The 15,408-nt window shown below is 30.1% G+C and overlaps 1 protein-coding gene across 1 annotated transcript; it reads right to left on the bottom strand.

The window, feature by feature from the left end:
• Positions 1-5,453: 5,453 nt before the first annotated feature.
• Positions 5,454-10,157, bottom strand: LOC114175308 (potassium transporter 6-like). The gene is made up of 8 exons (XM_028060090.1): positions 9,795-10,157; positions 9,192-9,684; positions 9,050-9,103; positions 7,652-7,912; positions 7,517-7,569; positions 7,060-7,183; positions 6,711-6,965; positions 5,454-6,627 (listed from the first exon to the last, which is right to left on the bottom strand). The coding sequence occupies exons 1-8, from the start codon at positions 9,831-9,833 to the stop codon at positions 5,609-5,611; spliced, it is 2,298 nt and encodes a 765-aa protein (XP_027915891.1). The 5' UTR covers positions 9,834-10,157; the 3' UTR covers positions 5,454-5,608.
• Positions 10,158-15,408: the final 5,251 nt, after the last annotated feature.

Raw genomic sequence — 15,408 nt, 5'->3', positions numbered from 1 at the left:
CTGAATTGAACCAAAAAGGACATACATAGGGACTGACTTAAATACAAGACAATGAACTTGGTATTGACAATAACATGTGACACTAACATTAACATGTGGCATCGTTAGTGCCACAGACCTAACACGTGGACAACAAAAATTTGTTAAAAAAATTAATAATTATTTTAAAAAATTATGAACTTATACGTGACATGTATTTAACGTGGTAAAGTACTAACGGAAAGAACCTATTGAGTCATTTTTCAAAAATTGGGAGTTAATTGAAACAAAAATTCAAGTGAAGACTCAAACTTTCCAACCAAACTCGAGACTAACAAAGTAATTGAGCCTAAACAAAATGAACAAAAACTTAGGGCTTGTTGTTTGAAAATGCTATGATTTTTATTTAAGCAAAATATTTCTTGCTCAAGCAATAGCAAGACATAGAATAAATCATTTTCTTTTATGAATTTCGGCAAAGTTAGAAATTCTAGCTGAAGTTAAATTCTCGATCGATCATTCTCTTGTGTTCATTACACAAGTCACCTAACACTTTGATAATTAAAAGTACACTTTAAACATAAGTTTTGTATTAATTTATTTCTCGTGTTATATAATTTAAATTTACTAAGTTCCATACTAGGCACGATAATTGTTTACATTAACTTTTGCAGAGTGATTGAGGCTTATTCGAGGTTAAAGGGAACACATATTGCCTTTAGAAAGAAGTTGCAATTCACTATGTTAGAATAAACCCATGTTTTAAGCTCATTTACTTGTGGCTTCTAGGGTTAGCTTTGTGTGTATATATAACACACCTCTTCTAAAATTTTATACACAATCAGTATTATACAATCTCTTTCTTCATATATTTATTTTATTTTCTACACATTGAACAAACTATAAGTAGTTAATCTTCAGACTATTAAAATACAATTATCAAGTTTATAATATTCTATGAATTTAACTTGTAGTGCTTGTGTCAACCAAGGAGCTATGAGTGTGGATATTATGTGATGAGGCACATGCATAAAATCATATTCGCAAACATTGTTGACTCATGGGATGCGATAAGATGTATAATTTTTAACTCGCATCTAAGTATTTATCACTAAAAAATTGTTGACTCAAACTTTTTTTTTTGTGTAGATTTTTGGTGACGCATCTCCATTGAAGAATGAAGAGTTAAACGAAGTTCATGAACAGTGAACTTTGTTTCTTTTGAGTCTTTATAAAAGATGATCTTAGTTAATTTATGAGTTTTCATGTACATATGATATGTATAGTTATTAGGTTAGGTTAGGATAGACAAACATTACATGTACATATTAGGTTAGGGTTATTTCATGAAAAATACTAGATTGATGAAGTATTATTGTCTCTGAATGAAAATACATGTTGTATGACTGTTCTGGAAAATTATATGGAGGTTATGATTGTAGTAGGGAGCACAAATATAACTTTTATCTAAAAAAGCAAAACACAAATTTTTATACCAGTTATGATTATAATCGGTATAAAAATGACCACTTTTATATCAGTTTCGGCCTTAAGTAATTAAAAGTTTTTTTTTTTGTTAAATACAAAGCACTTCCTATACTTGTTGGCGTTATAAGATATAAAAGTGAATTTTATATATGTGGAATTTTACATTTTTCAAGTTGAATTCATTACCATATCTAAAACCAATATAGAAAATGGACTTTTTATACATGTCTAAAATTGGTATAAAAAAATCAATACTTTCTATACTCTTCTTCTATACCGATTTTAAGATCAATATAATATTTTTTTTTAATCGGTATAAATAGGTTTTTATACACTAGTGTAATAATAATAATAATTTTTGAAAATGTTTGATATGTTTGTTTGATAAAATAAATAAATAAAAATTATAAAAGTGTTTCTTTTATAAATAAGTGATATCTTGTGACTACATTCATGTTTGAGATTTTTTTTGTTCTTTTGGCGTAGAGAAATATAAAACACACAAATGATTCCCTTGACCTGGGAATAAGAAATGGAACAAATTTGAGTAGGTTCAATCAACATATGTTCATGAGTGAATGAATTTTAAAGTTTCACTAAAAAAATTAAGAAAAACGAATCGGATTCTGAACGAAAGTCGTAGTTTACCCGTAATCACACTGCATGTTAAGGGAACAGTATCAGTCTAAGTTCATATCATAATAAGAATATTTATTCTATTAAACATAAAATTATTTAACATTACTTTTTAAAATAATATATCGAATGCTTCTTAATCTACACATATCCCCATAAATATATATATATATATATATATATATATATATATATATATATATATATTGAAGTCAAAGATATTTTCTATTAAAGTCAAATAATCCATTCCAATTGGTCACTATAGACAATTATAACCTTTTTTTTTTCTTTTGAATAATTAACATTAAATACAACTCAAAACTTAATCAAACCACTTATTAAACTCAAACAACTTCACTTCGATTTATCCACATATTATATAGTTTAATAACTTTTCTTTAATAACGAATTAGCAAGAACAATATCATAGAGAGAAAAAAGCTTCTTAAATAATAGCGTGAGTAATAATAATAGTTTATATGTTTTAGGTTAATAAAATTAGTAGTAATGTATCAAAATGTTAATAAAAATATATTTCAACAAAATACATTTATTATAAATGTTCCTCTTAAAAAAATAATATATTAATTATTAGATTCATATGATAATGATAAATTTCATAAATTTGCATTAAAAATTGGCTTAAGAAATGAGTGAAGGAACAATTAATAGTTATTTGTATGTTTTAAAATACAGTCAATCTCTATTTAGTCAATAATATTTAATTTTCAAATCTATAACGAAACAGTATGAAAGAAATATTATTAAAAACATTTATTTGGAAAGAGGGATTGTCCTTCATTATGACATGGGCCTTAACCCGTCCAAATTTTTTTATCTTTATATAAATTAATATATAATTTAAATTATATTTTAAAAAAAATGTAATATATTTTGTATAGATTTGGGCCTAATTTTCTTTTTATATATTTGTATAAAAGATTTTAACACCCATGAAATATTTATTGAAATTCTTCGATCCATTTATAAATCTGAAACAGTAAGGCCAAATAATTAAACTGTGCTATAAACAAAAATATCGTTCAGTTATTTCCTCTAAAAGGTAATGATCTTCTAAAAAAAGTAATCAATGAGAAATAATATATATACTTAAAACTATCTATGAAAAGTTTAAAATTAAAAAATCAACTGGTCAAAGACCAACCCTCGTAACATGGATCTGGCTTTGTCTATAGAAGTTATTTTATTAGTTTATAAATATAACCTACCAATATTTTAAGGTTTAGCTTTGGAATAGTTTAACTATATCTTGAACAAGCAAAATTTGATAAAAATAAAATGTTTGGTTAAGTATCTTATTCTTTCTGAAAATTTGTAATAATATGTGGCCAAAGAGAGAGGAGAATATTCAGGGAATGTTCCTCTTCTGAAAAACTTCATCACAATGTGTTGGATCGTGCTGTATGATGAATGCACGTGTTTTTTTTTATTTTTTATTTTTTATTTTTTATTTTATTTTTACATTTTCATATTAATATTTATTTATTTATTCATTTATTGTATCAATCAGCTTCCTGTATATATACACATCAACAATTATGATATTAAAATTAAATATTGTTGTTAATTACTAAATGACTAAAAAACGTTATTAAATTAAGAATCGAAAATCAGTTGTTCACAATCAAATATGTTATTTTCTATTCATGTTTTTTATTGTAATATAAAAATCTATAAACGATATATTAGTATTAGAAGAAGTATTTAATCAATATTCAATTATTTTTTGTATTTATTCTCTCAAAATTCTTACTTGAGAGTCAAAGTCTTATCTAAAAAAGAGAATACTATATTCCTTATTAAGTCGTTTAAACTTATATTCTTCTTTCATGTACATTTATATATATATATATATATATATATATATATATTTTTTAAACTTATATTCTTCTTTCATGTACATTTATATATATATATATATATATATATATATATATATATTATTTTTTTGAATAAAAAAAAAGTAATGAAAGTCCATGCTGCCGCCAAACCAGTAGATAACGGGAATATTCGCATGTTGTTCCTTATACCATTTGTAGTCATGTAACATTTATTGTTTTAAATACTTTTTAGTGAATTGTGAAGGTATTTCCGGAGATTTTCTTTTTATTGTAAAAAATATTTAAATTTTCAAATACATTCATTTAACTTTTCTTAAACTATTAAGAAATTTTCTTTATTTTCCTAAAAAAGGAGATATGAAACTAAACTTACAAAAATGGAAAGACAAATGTATTTTACTAGAATATATTTAATTAGGCTTTAGATTATTAAGTAAGACTTTGTTCAAATTTCTATAGAAACATATAATTAAGAGAGAAAAGTTAACTATAAATAGTCAGGTGGTTTTATTGAACACAATTAATTATAGTTAAACAAATAAACTTTGGTATATATGTAATATGTTAATAGAAGTATTAAAAATATTTTTCATTTCCTTTCCCGTAAAAATACATTTAGTCTCTTGACAACGTTCATGTTATATTTAAAGTTTTTTTAATTTTTAAATTTTGTTCATTATTTAAAGTATATTTTGTAAGAGTTTCAAAATAAACAATAATCAGACAATAATGAGGAGATAGAGGTTTCGTTATAAAATCTAGTTTGGCACATAAATCAGCCCAATCCAATTCATTGGTGGGCTGGGTACCAAAAACATAACAATTTTTTTTTCTCAAGTTATTTTGACCTAATTAACTCATTAAAATTAAAAAAATTCTAAATTCAAAAGATTAATTAGTAAACTGCATAAAAAGTTCAGCATCATATTTAGACAATTACCTTAAACTGTATAAAACATATTTAATAGTCTTAGTATAACTTTTCTTTAGTCTATTATCAAGGTGAATTAATTAATATAGAATTATTTCAATTAAAATTAGTTATTTTTATTTGATTTTTAAATATGTAACTGAGTTAAGCATTAAAAAATAAACTTTTACATTCCATAATGTTTCATCTGATTCGATTTTTCTTCTAAAAGAAGATTGTTGTGGTCAATCATTATAGAAAAAAAATGTTATGAGTCACCAATTTCAACAGGATTGAGAAATAAGATTGCATCTTTTGCTTACACTAATTGTAAATTAATTTTAATAATTGGGTTTCTCATGTGTTAGTCACAATTAAGTTTGACCCAAAATCCTAATTAAGAAGGGGTGGTCTTTCTTGGTCTTATAATAATAATAATAATAATAATTAAATGGGCTAACCTAGGATAAAAACGTTTTGTAAAAAAGTTTTGTAACAGTATAAAGTTTGGTTTTCCTTAAATTGAATATCTTTGACTTGATTTCATACATAAGGTTGATGATGACAAAAAGGCATGATGAGGTTGTGATATGGTAGAAGAAAAAAGAGAAAGTCAAAATTTGTACACTACCTTACTGCCACCAGATTAAGTGGTGGCTCTTTCACTATATATGCAGAAAAGATGATAACATGTACATCATTACTTACTCTAAATCATTTGCTTAACCAAAGATTAAACATGATACATCATCCCAACCTCCAAAGATGATGCATGAGGAGCACTAAGTACAGAGGAAGGTTCCCTGCTATTTTTCCTCAAGAATTCATATCCAAAATTTATAACCAACTTCTTCAGCATGCTGGACCCTGGTTTAACCCTCATGTAGGACTGTCCTAAAATGTAGGCCACTCCAACTTCCCTTGCTTCCATAAGCTCTTTCAACTCCTCCATTGCACCAGTGTCGATCTTTGGACTCTCAGGCACAATGAACCTCACCCTTTTCTTTGCTTTCATCACCCTCTCTGATTCTGAGCTCTCACCCAACTCCGCATCAACGGGGTGGCTAGTAGAACAGCTTCCAACAACCGTCATGTTTCCACCACACTTTTCAGGATCATCATTTGAAGAGTTGCATCCACCACTTCCTGCTTGTATGAACTTTGCTATGCTGCACACAAGGTCTTTCTCAAACTCGTTATCATCTTTGTGGACATCATGGTATCCATATCTCACTATGCACCTGTAGATTCTGAAATCTCTGGGACCTACACGACCAACTAGAAACCTTTCCTCGGGTTTAACATGTGGAACTGGCACATGCTTGATGCATAGGAAAACAAGGACTTGGTGGAATGCTGGTAGGTTGGTCACAAAGTGGGAGAAAATAGCAGGAATTCCAGATACTAGCTCTGTGTGCACAAGCCCAATCCCACGTACTCTTGCGAACCCTAAGCTAGGGCCAAGGCTGAGTAACCAGCTGATTGAAACCTTGTTTTGAACATCAAATTCATACTTTTTCAAAGTGCCGTAATGCCACACACACATCACTGAGAGAAACACAAATGCCAAAGCAACTGGCACCCATGCTCCTTCAAAGAACTTCATCACAGAAGCTGAGAAGAAGAGGGCCTCAATTGACCCAAAAAAGAGAACAAACCCAACTGCAAGCACAACATTCTTGTGCCAGCAGATTACAATAACCAGTGACATCAAACAAGAGGTCACTAGCATCACTGAGACAACTGCCAAACCTGTTGTGCACAGTACACTATGTCATAAGAACATATTATATATATACTACGAGTATTTCATACGAACGTATTAGTGACCTTACCTGATGCATTACCCATAAGCTTTGTGTCTCTGAAGCCAATAGTTACAGCCAAACACAAGAGCATCAACAACCAATTGATCTCAGGGATATAAACTTGTCCATGGATTTTTGATGAAGTGTGAACCACTTTCACTCTAGGGAAGCAACTCAATGCAGAGCATTGCCTGATGATTGAGAATGTTCCGGTGATGATGGATTGGCTTCCCACAACTGCAGCGAGAATGGCTATCACCAGAACAGGCCATCTCAACTTCTCTGAAACACAAAACAGTCAAAAATCTTCCAATCATTGACGAAATTCACCATCGTTTTCGTCTACACCTCCGAAAGATCAAATTACGTTGCCTACCTGGTACAGATACGTAAAAGCCAAAGTGATACTCTTGCTCAACATCATGATGTCTAGAAAAATAAGCAGCTTGCCCCATATAAGCGAGAACTAGAGATGGATAAACCAGAGAGGTGAAAGCAATCTGCAGAAGCCATCAAAACGTCTATCACAGAGTTATAGAATAAAGTTCCGGTAGAAAAATAAATGGAGGAAATATTTGAGGAATAAAGTAGAAAAAGTAAGACAGGGACAAGAGGAAAATGATACTGACTACAGAAGAAGGACACACCGGTAGATTTTGCTTACCTTCTAAACCTAGATTCTTAGCTAAAACGTCATTCACAACATCTAATAATACCTATAAAATTAGTATAACGCCAATGAAAACTGTTTGAAATACTCAGAAAATATTATATAGGCTAAATGAATTTAATCAAGTAGAAGCTAAAATAAAACCAATTGTAAAGTAGCATACCTTGATTGATAGCTGAGAAAAATGCCCGAGACCAGCAAACATGGCTTCTGATCCTGAAAAGTTGAAGGAATGCATTAGAAATCAAGAGAATTGTCACAAATCTAAGTTAGCCAATCACAAAGCAAACAAATGAACCTGTTATGCAGAGCAAAATTCCACCAAGGGCCATCCATCCTCCTCTTCTAGTCTTCTTTAAAAATTGGAAAACATAATATGGAGACAGTGCTTTGTACACATGAGGGTTCCAGTAAAAGATATTGTATAGACCAATGGCACTGATGCAGAAGAGCCACACACATACTATGGGAGCAAACAAAAACCCAACCCTGTTTGTGCCATAACGTTGAAGGGCAAACAAGCCAATTAATATGATGCATGCACCTGGAACTTCCACATCTGTCAAGTTTTTCAAGTGCTATTAGTGAGTCATGTGACCTATGTCTCGGATAAAGGACAAGTGTGGTATCGAAGTTCTAAATGCACATAAAAGAAAAACTAAATCAAGTAAATTCACAAGCTTATGGTGGAGCAGCAATCTTATCCTTTCTCTTAAGATCTTTGCACAAAAACAGCATAAAATTTTGTGATGACATGTAAGTCCATTTTGGCCTTGTGGTAGTCCCAATTCCCGATCTAGGAAGCATTAACAATGTGACTAAAGCATTTTCCATATAAGATATGCTTAAAATCTAAGTCTACCCATATCTTCAACAATATCTGACAAACCTCGGTCGACCTTTCACATCAAAGACATGGTTTGTGAATAGTACCAATATTGCTTGATATTCTAGGAGTATCAGAGATATAATGCAGAAAAGCTTAAGATTACAATAGATCTTTGTCAATATGAGAATTTATTTATCAACATAATTTAAGTTCAATTAATGTCTAAAATTAATCACTAAAACTTGACTATTATCAAAGCAATCCAATCAGATAAGCTTTTTGCCATAAACTGGAATAACCTATAGACAATGATTCACTTCAGTTTGCACTGAAACCATAAGAGTTTCTCTAATCAAATTCTAAAAGAAAACTATCATTGGCGTTAAGTTTCTTCATTCCTGTCCTGCAACATCAACCAAGCTACATCTCAGGCTTTGCGAGAACTAATCTAGACCAGTACCAAAATTTACAAAATTACCGCAAATCCACCACTAAGACGTTATAATCATCATTGAAAAGTCCACCCAGTTATCAAACTTGCTAACTTGCATGCTAAATGCAATGTAAAAATACAAGCATGTTGGCCAGATTACAGGAACTCATTTTATGTGATTATCATCCGTTTGATTTCAATTTTCGAGGTACAGGTGTATCCATAGGTAACTTTGATTACGAACCTTCCAAACTTGAGTATTAAGAAACACCAGTAAGAAGAGAAAACGAGAACATAAGCACCACGGAGATAAAATAATGAGTTAATTGAAAGGAGAGAAATTTCAAGTCTCAATAAATTTCCTTTGATCATTGAGCAATGATGAACAAAAACATGCCATGACAAGACACAGAAGAAAGTCATGATGAACTTACATCTGTGATGCTCCTTGGACATTGAAAGCTCTAGTCCAGACACAGCCGAGAAAACTGCATTCAATCGAAATAACATAGTGTAACCAACAGACCCCAAAACACAATATCCCAAATCAAAACAAAACAAAGTTGTCATTATCACCAGAAATAGCAGGTTTAAGGACTCCAACACCAATCACCATGCAAGTCCCTAACAAAGCCAGCACAAGCAAAATCCTCTGCAAGACCTTGTGCCTCTCCAACAAGGTCTTGAGGCTGGAGGCGAGGCTTCTCTCTGCTGCCACACCACAGCTATGGTTCTTGTACTCCGAGAGCTCCTCATCTGCCAATTGGCAATTAGGCAACAATCCAACTTTGGCATGGCGACACAGCAAAGAGTACAGTGCAAACGTGCCACCTTCACCATTGTCATCAGCTCTCAGCACTATGAACACATACTTCACCAAAGGCACCAATGTAAGAGTCCAGAACACCAAAGACAAAACACCATAAATCTCTTCATTGGTCTCAGAGTGACCAATATCTTCAGCAAAGGTGTTCCTGTACACGTAGAGCGGTGAAGTGCTTATCTCCCCATACACAACTCCAAGACTCTGATATGCCAGAGTCAGAACAGTTTTCCATGATTCTTTCCCCTGCAAAAAAAAAACCAACATTCTGGTTCAACACTAACATGGTTCAAATTAACCAAAAAAAAAAATACTAAAAGAGAAATTTTGCACATTTTTTAGCATGCCCAATTCACCTTAGAAGAGTTTTGAAGAATCCCACGTTCCAGATCCATGACACATGCTCTTAGAAATCTAAGTGAACCATTTTAAAGTTAGAAAGTGAAAAGCATAGGTTTTGTACAAGACCCAGTTGCTGCAAGCAAAAGCTCTCCCCTCCCTCCCAGTTAGTAGCACATAGGAAAAAAAAACAATGACATAAAGGAATTAATATATCTTCAAAAGTGTGACACCTCGACAGAATAATTCTGAAAAATAAAATAAAGCTGTCTGTATTTTATATTACTTTATTCAACTTTCCAGATCCATGATGGAGTTTGAAATGCATTCAAGGATTCAAGGAGGTCCCAGTTGTGCATGTGTTTTGAGAATTAGGAAGATACACGCGAAACATCGCTTTTTATTATTTTATTACAAGAGTGAAAAAAGTTATCTCAGTTGAGGAGAAACCTATACAGCAGTTTAACAACCATCAATGGCGACAAGTAGACCTAAGTAGGGAACAAAGCCACCAATAATAGTTAGATGCTGAAACTTGGAATCAACAGTAATTGTCACAAACACAAATAAATATTCTCATAAACAAAAAATGCTAGCTGTATTATCTGCATGCCACACTTTTGTTACGTCTAAAAGTACTTCACAAAATTACACTCTAATCTTACTTTTTTAGGATAATATGTATTTTTCACGCTTTCTGTTTTTAGAAGCTTTTTCTATAAACCTCTTAAAATAGATCAAATAAAAAAATGAAAACAAAAACATATAAGTCAAAATCAACTTCTGTACAAGTTAATTTATATATAAAAAAAAATCCCTTATAATATATCTGAATTCATTTTCTAACTTTAGGCATAATTTATTTGTTCATAAAATCATTCGCAAGGAAATTTGAACATATCTAAAAGATAACACTGAGTAAAAAAAAAAAAAGACTATTTGTGATTATAATAAAATGCTAATTTTTCTGGGCATACATTTAAGTTACATATCCTAAACTAAATAAATCGTGTTTAATCGAGTGAATGTTGAACAATTTATCTACCACAATCAAATTCTATCATATATAATAAAATTAATCCAACATTCTTTTTGTCTCCTCATATTGCCAAGTGAAGTTTCAAATATTACTGTATTGATTCAATATAGATTTTATTACTACCCTATTTTTTAAAAATGATTTATCTTTTAATCAATTTGTTAAATTTCTTACTCGAACTGTAAAAAAAAGTCTCTTAAATATTATTAGTGCCGCAGTAAAAATGGTGGTAATAAATTCCGTTGTAAAATTTATTAAAAGCAATTAAAAAACTAATTTAATAATATTTTTTGGAAATAGCAACAAATGGAAAGTGTTATGCATGTTCTAAAAAACTATATATTAATTTGTACGGGAGACATATGAATATTATATTTTTGGGTATGTTTTATCTTTCTTTAAAGAGAGACAGAAACCTTGGTGAGAGAAAGTGACAGAGACACACTAAACCATAGACAAGGTGACAAGACAGAGACTTGAAAGAGATAAATTTTTTAGCTTTTTGGTGAAGTTGGTGCCTGTAGCTTGGAAAATCAGTGATGCACAATTTCTTTAATTTTTTTTGTTATTATTATGTAGTTAATCAAGTGTATTGAATTCTAAATTATGTCTTTTTAACTTCATATACAATGGTTTATATTGTTGGCTAATTAAAACTCATCACATAAAAAATCTCATGGGTTAATACACTACTTTAACACATTATATATCACAAATAAAATTAATCTTTTAACTTTTGAAAATATACAATTATTTACTTGACAATAAAATTCTATAGTTTTATGTTTATTTCGTATCTTGTGTAAAAAGTCTTTACACCATTCACAATAATATTATCACAAACAAAATTAATCTTTTAACGTAACATCCAGTTTATTTATATTAAGAGATATAAATTTACATCAAATAGAAAATAATACTTTTTGAAAACAAAGTTATAAATAGATTTAAAATAATTTATTCGTTATTCATTTTAAATTTTATCTTTCAAAAATCATAGACTTTTGAGTTCTTTCTAGACTTATGAATTAATAAACCATTTTTTATGATTAAAATCCATTTTTGTATAGATTTAGTATAGATTATGATAAATGAATAAAAAACTTCGTCGATGACTTAACCGAGAAATAGGAATCTCTTCCCCTAAAGAATATGAATAATTTCTGCTGTTGATTTGATTTAGGTTGAAGTTTTAGAAGCGAATTTGAAAATCTCTCTTACATTTTACATTCTTAAGATTTGGAAATTTTGGTCTTCAAATTTTTCTTAAGGATTAATTTACCTATAGATAAAAGGAACTCATACTAATCACGAAGGTTATTATATTAAGATATTAAAATTTAACAATTATTGACACTAAATTTAGTTTTCCTTTGAGTTTAAAGATTGAATTATGCAGTAACTAGTATATTGCCAATATCCAATTTTTTTGGTTAAATAATTCTTTTAAAATATGTTTTTATTAATGGTAGGCGAAATAAGTGAAATAATTTTTTTTTTGGAAATTTTTAAACTTTAATTATTTTTCACAAAAAGAATTATATATATAATAAAAATAAATAAATAAATAAATAATAAAAAAAGAAAAGGGATAGCGTAAATTGTTTTAATTGCCATAATCATTTTCATAAGTCTAAGGATTTTATACATATTTTCACCACACTTTTTTTTATTTACAACTCTCACATTACTCTCTTGTGTTAGAAAATATTTTGAAATCATTGTTCTTCTAAGTAGAGGAAGGTATCATTCCAATAAATTAAGAACAATATTATTGATAATAATTAAAATCAAAATTTCTCATAATAATTGATATTGCGTCATGATTTGTTATGATTTGACTCATGTAGTGTGATTCTATATTCTTGTCTTTTATAGTTAATTGTATTTAATATTGGTTTTTTTAAGAAATTACATCAAGATCGCAATATGTGTATATAAGCACACAATTTGTCTTAAGAAAATTAAAAAAAATTACTTCCCTTTTGCAAGAAAAAACAAAAAAACCTAGATAAGGAGAAAAAAAAGAGTATCGGTTTTTTCTTTTAATTTGATTCTCAATTTGTCATTATATTTTGTTTTTAATATTGTATGCATTTTGGTTTTTACATCTAACTTTGACATTTTCAAATAATTAAAAAAAAATACCAAAACAATATAAAATTTTACAAAAGTTAAATATTTAACATTTTCTTAAATGATTTTTTTAAAAATTATGTGATCCTTGATTTTCTATTATAAATAAAAATATGTAGGACCGAAGTTAATCATTGTCGAGTTCACTAAAAAAATCAACTCATTTATCAAATAGTTTTCTGAATAGTATTTTCAAAAGAACTAACTAACCCTAATTTAATGAGAATACTTAGGAGTAAGGTCAAATCAAGCCCAGAAGTAATATATATATATATATATATATATATATATATATTATTTTATATATGCATTATTTTGTTTGATTTTTAGGGAAAACAAATATCTTAAAAATTTACTTTTTTTAAAGGAATCATCTTAGGACAGACGTTGTGAGGTGCTAATGTATTCTCCACACATAACAACTCCCAAACCCAAATTTGGTTGAAGACTACTTTTTTAAGGTTTTTCTATAATTTCTCATGATAAAGTATGATGGCGACTTGATACGATCCTATCCAGGAAAGAGTATGATCGTTTCTGAATTTGAATCCTCAAGAGGCATGACACGAATAAATCAGAGAAGAATGGGGAATAAGACAGAGATAGAGGACGCCACAATCTAGCAGATTGATAAGTCAAGTAAAGATTCGCCACAATGATGTTAATCTTTGATAAGAACCAGAGGCCTAAGCCAAGAACAAAGAGAACCCCCTATTTAATGAAAATCAAATTCAATATATGACTAAAAATGTCTACATCAGTTTTTAGTACCTTTATTTATAGGCACATAAGTTTAAGCAAACCTGCAAACCCTACAAGAAGGCCCAAGCCCAAAACATAAAAGCATAAACTAATAATAAAAGAAAGCTCAAAACCCAAAAACATAAAACATAACTAAATTCTAAAAGAAAACCCAAAAGTTCATCTTCAAGTTCTTCTTGTATGGAATCTTGGGATAGTCCTCTATCACGACTCCTCTATATTCTTTTAAAATTATTTTTTACCCTGTCACGAGACATATATTATAATGTTGTATTTTGAAAGTGATATTGGGTATTGTGAACTATATTAGATAAATATACTATAAACTATGTGAAATGAATAGGGGTTAATAGAAGAACTTTGGAAGTTTTTATGCAATTAATTGAAATTTGTTGCATATTTCACTTGAGTCTTAAGTCATTGCTTGAGTGATGTTCAAGATGTGTCACTATTACATGAACAAAAGGACTATCACTCAACTATTCAGTTGGTCCTTTGATAAAGCTTTTCGCTCAGGCCATAAGTTTTAGGCTTAAATACACATTTGGTCCCTATTTTTGTCAAAATTATTCAATTTGGTCCCTATTTTCGTTGTTTGTTCAATTTGGTCCTCGTTTTGGTAAAATCGCATTCAATTGAGCCCTTTTGGCAGACGGAGTTAAAATTTTTAACGACACAGTGACACAGTGTAACTGTTTGGACTTCAGTTTTTTGAATGCGTGATGGCACACGTTGGCACAGTATATCGTTAAAAAAAATTGGGTAAAAAAGTAAAATAAATTAAAAAGTTAAAAAAATTAAAAAGTTACAAATGGTTAAGTGAAAAACAAGGAAAACGTCGAGCACCCAAGTCTTAGGCAATCAAATGTGGTTTTAGAAGTGATAACGAAAGGAGAACAATCAATTGAGTGGTAAACAAAAGGAGAGCGAGATCGCCTAGGGTTTCTCATGAAGGGGAAGAAAATTAGGGTTCACATCAGTTAGGGTTCACATCAGTTAGGGTTCACATTCAAGTTTGGAGTGTGATTGCGGTTGAAGGTTGGACATTGTCGTTGGAGATTGCGATTGGAGGTTCGCATTCAAGTTTGGAGCGTCAACCAAGTGCAGGTTAGTATTCTTGACTCCTCTTTGAGTTGTATTTTTCGTTTGTGGTGGGTTTGTGTTGGGTTTGCGGTGGGTTTTATATCTTTTGTGTTTGTGTGTTTAAAACAATGAACTTTTTTGGTTGATTTTTGTACTGCCTCATCATTTGTGGTTGATTTGCGGTGGATTTTACAGCTTTATGGTTTATTGTGTATTGTATTGTCGCTTTCGATAGTGGGTAGGGTAATATTATATCAGTTCGGTGGTCCCCTTGTGTTCCCCGTTGTTTATTCATTTTTCAGTTGTGGTCCCATGTTTAATTGATAGCATATAATTTTTTTTTGTATTTAGATGTGTGACGAGAGATTCAAGGTTGTGATCCACCATGGTGGACATTTTATTCAGAATGGTGGGCTATTATATGTGGGTGGATTACCTGGGAGGGCAGTGAATGGGCAGCTGCTGTGGGAGAGGACTTCCTACAATGATGTCCAACCCCCCCTCAAAAGGAGATTACCTGGGAGGCCAAAGAAAAAGAGGAGATTGGAACAGTGGGAATTAAAGAAAAATGATACTGAGTTAAGGAAAGGTGGCCATCAAAAGAGATGTAG

The sequence above is a fragment of the Vigna unguiculata genome, chromosome 3, assembly GCF_004118075.2.
Source record: "Vigna unguiculata cultivar IT97K-499-35 chromosome 3, ASM411807v1, whole genome shotgun sequence".
Classification (NCBI taxonomy): Eukaryota; Viridiplantae; Streptophyta; class Magnoliopsida; order Fabales; family Fabaceae; genus Vigna; species Vigna unguiculata.
This window is presented reverse-complemented; position numbering and strand designations above follow the sequence as displayed.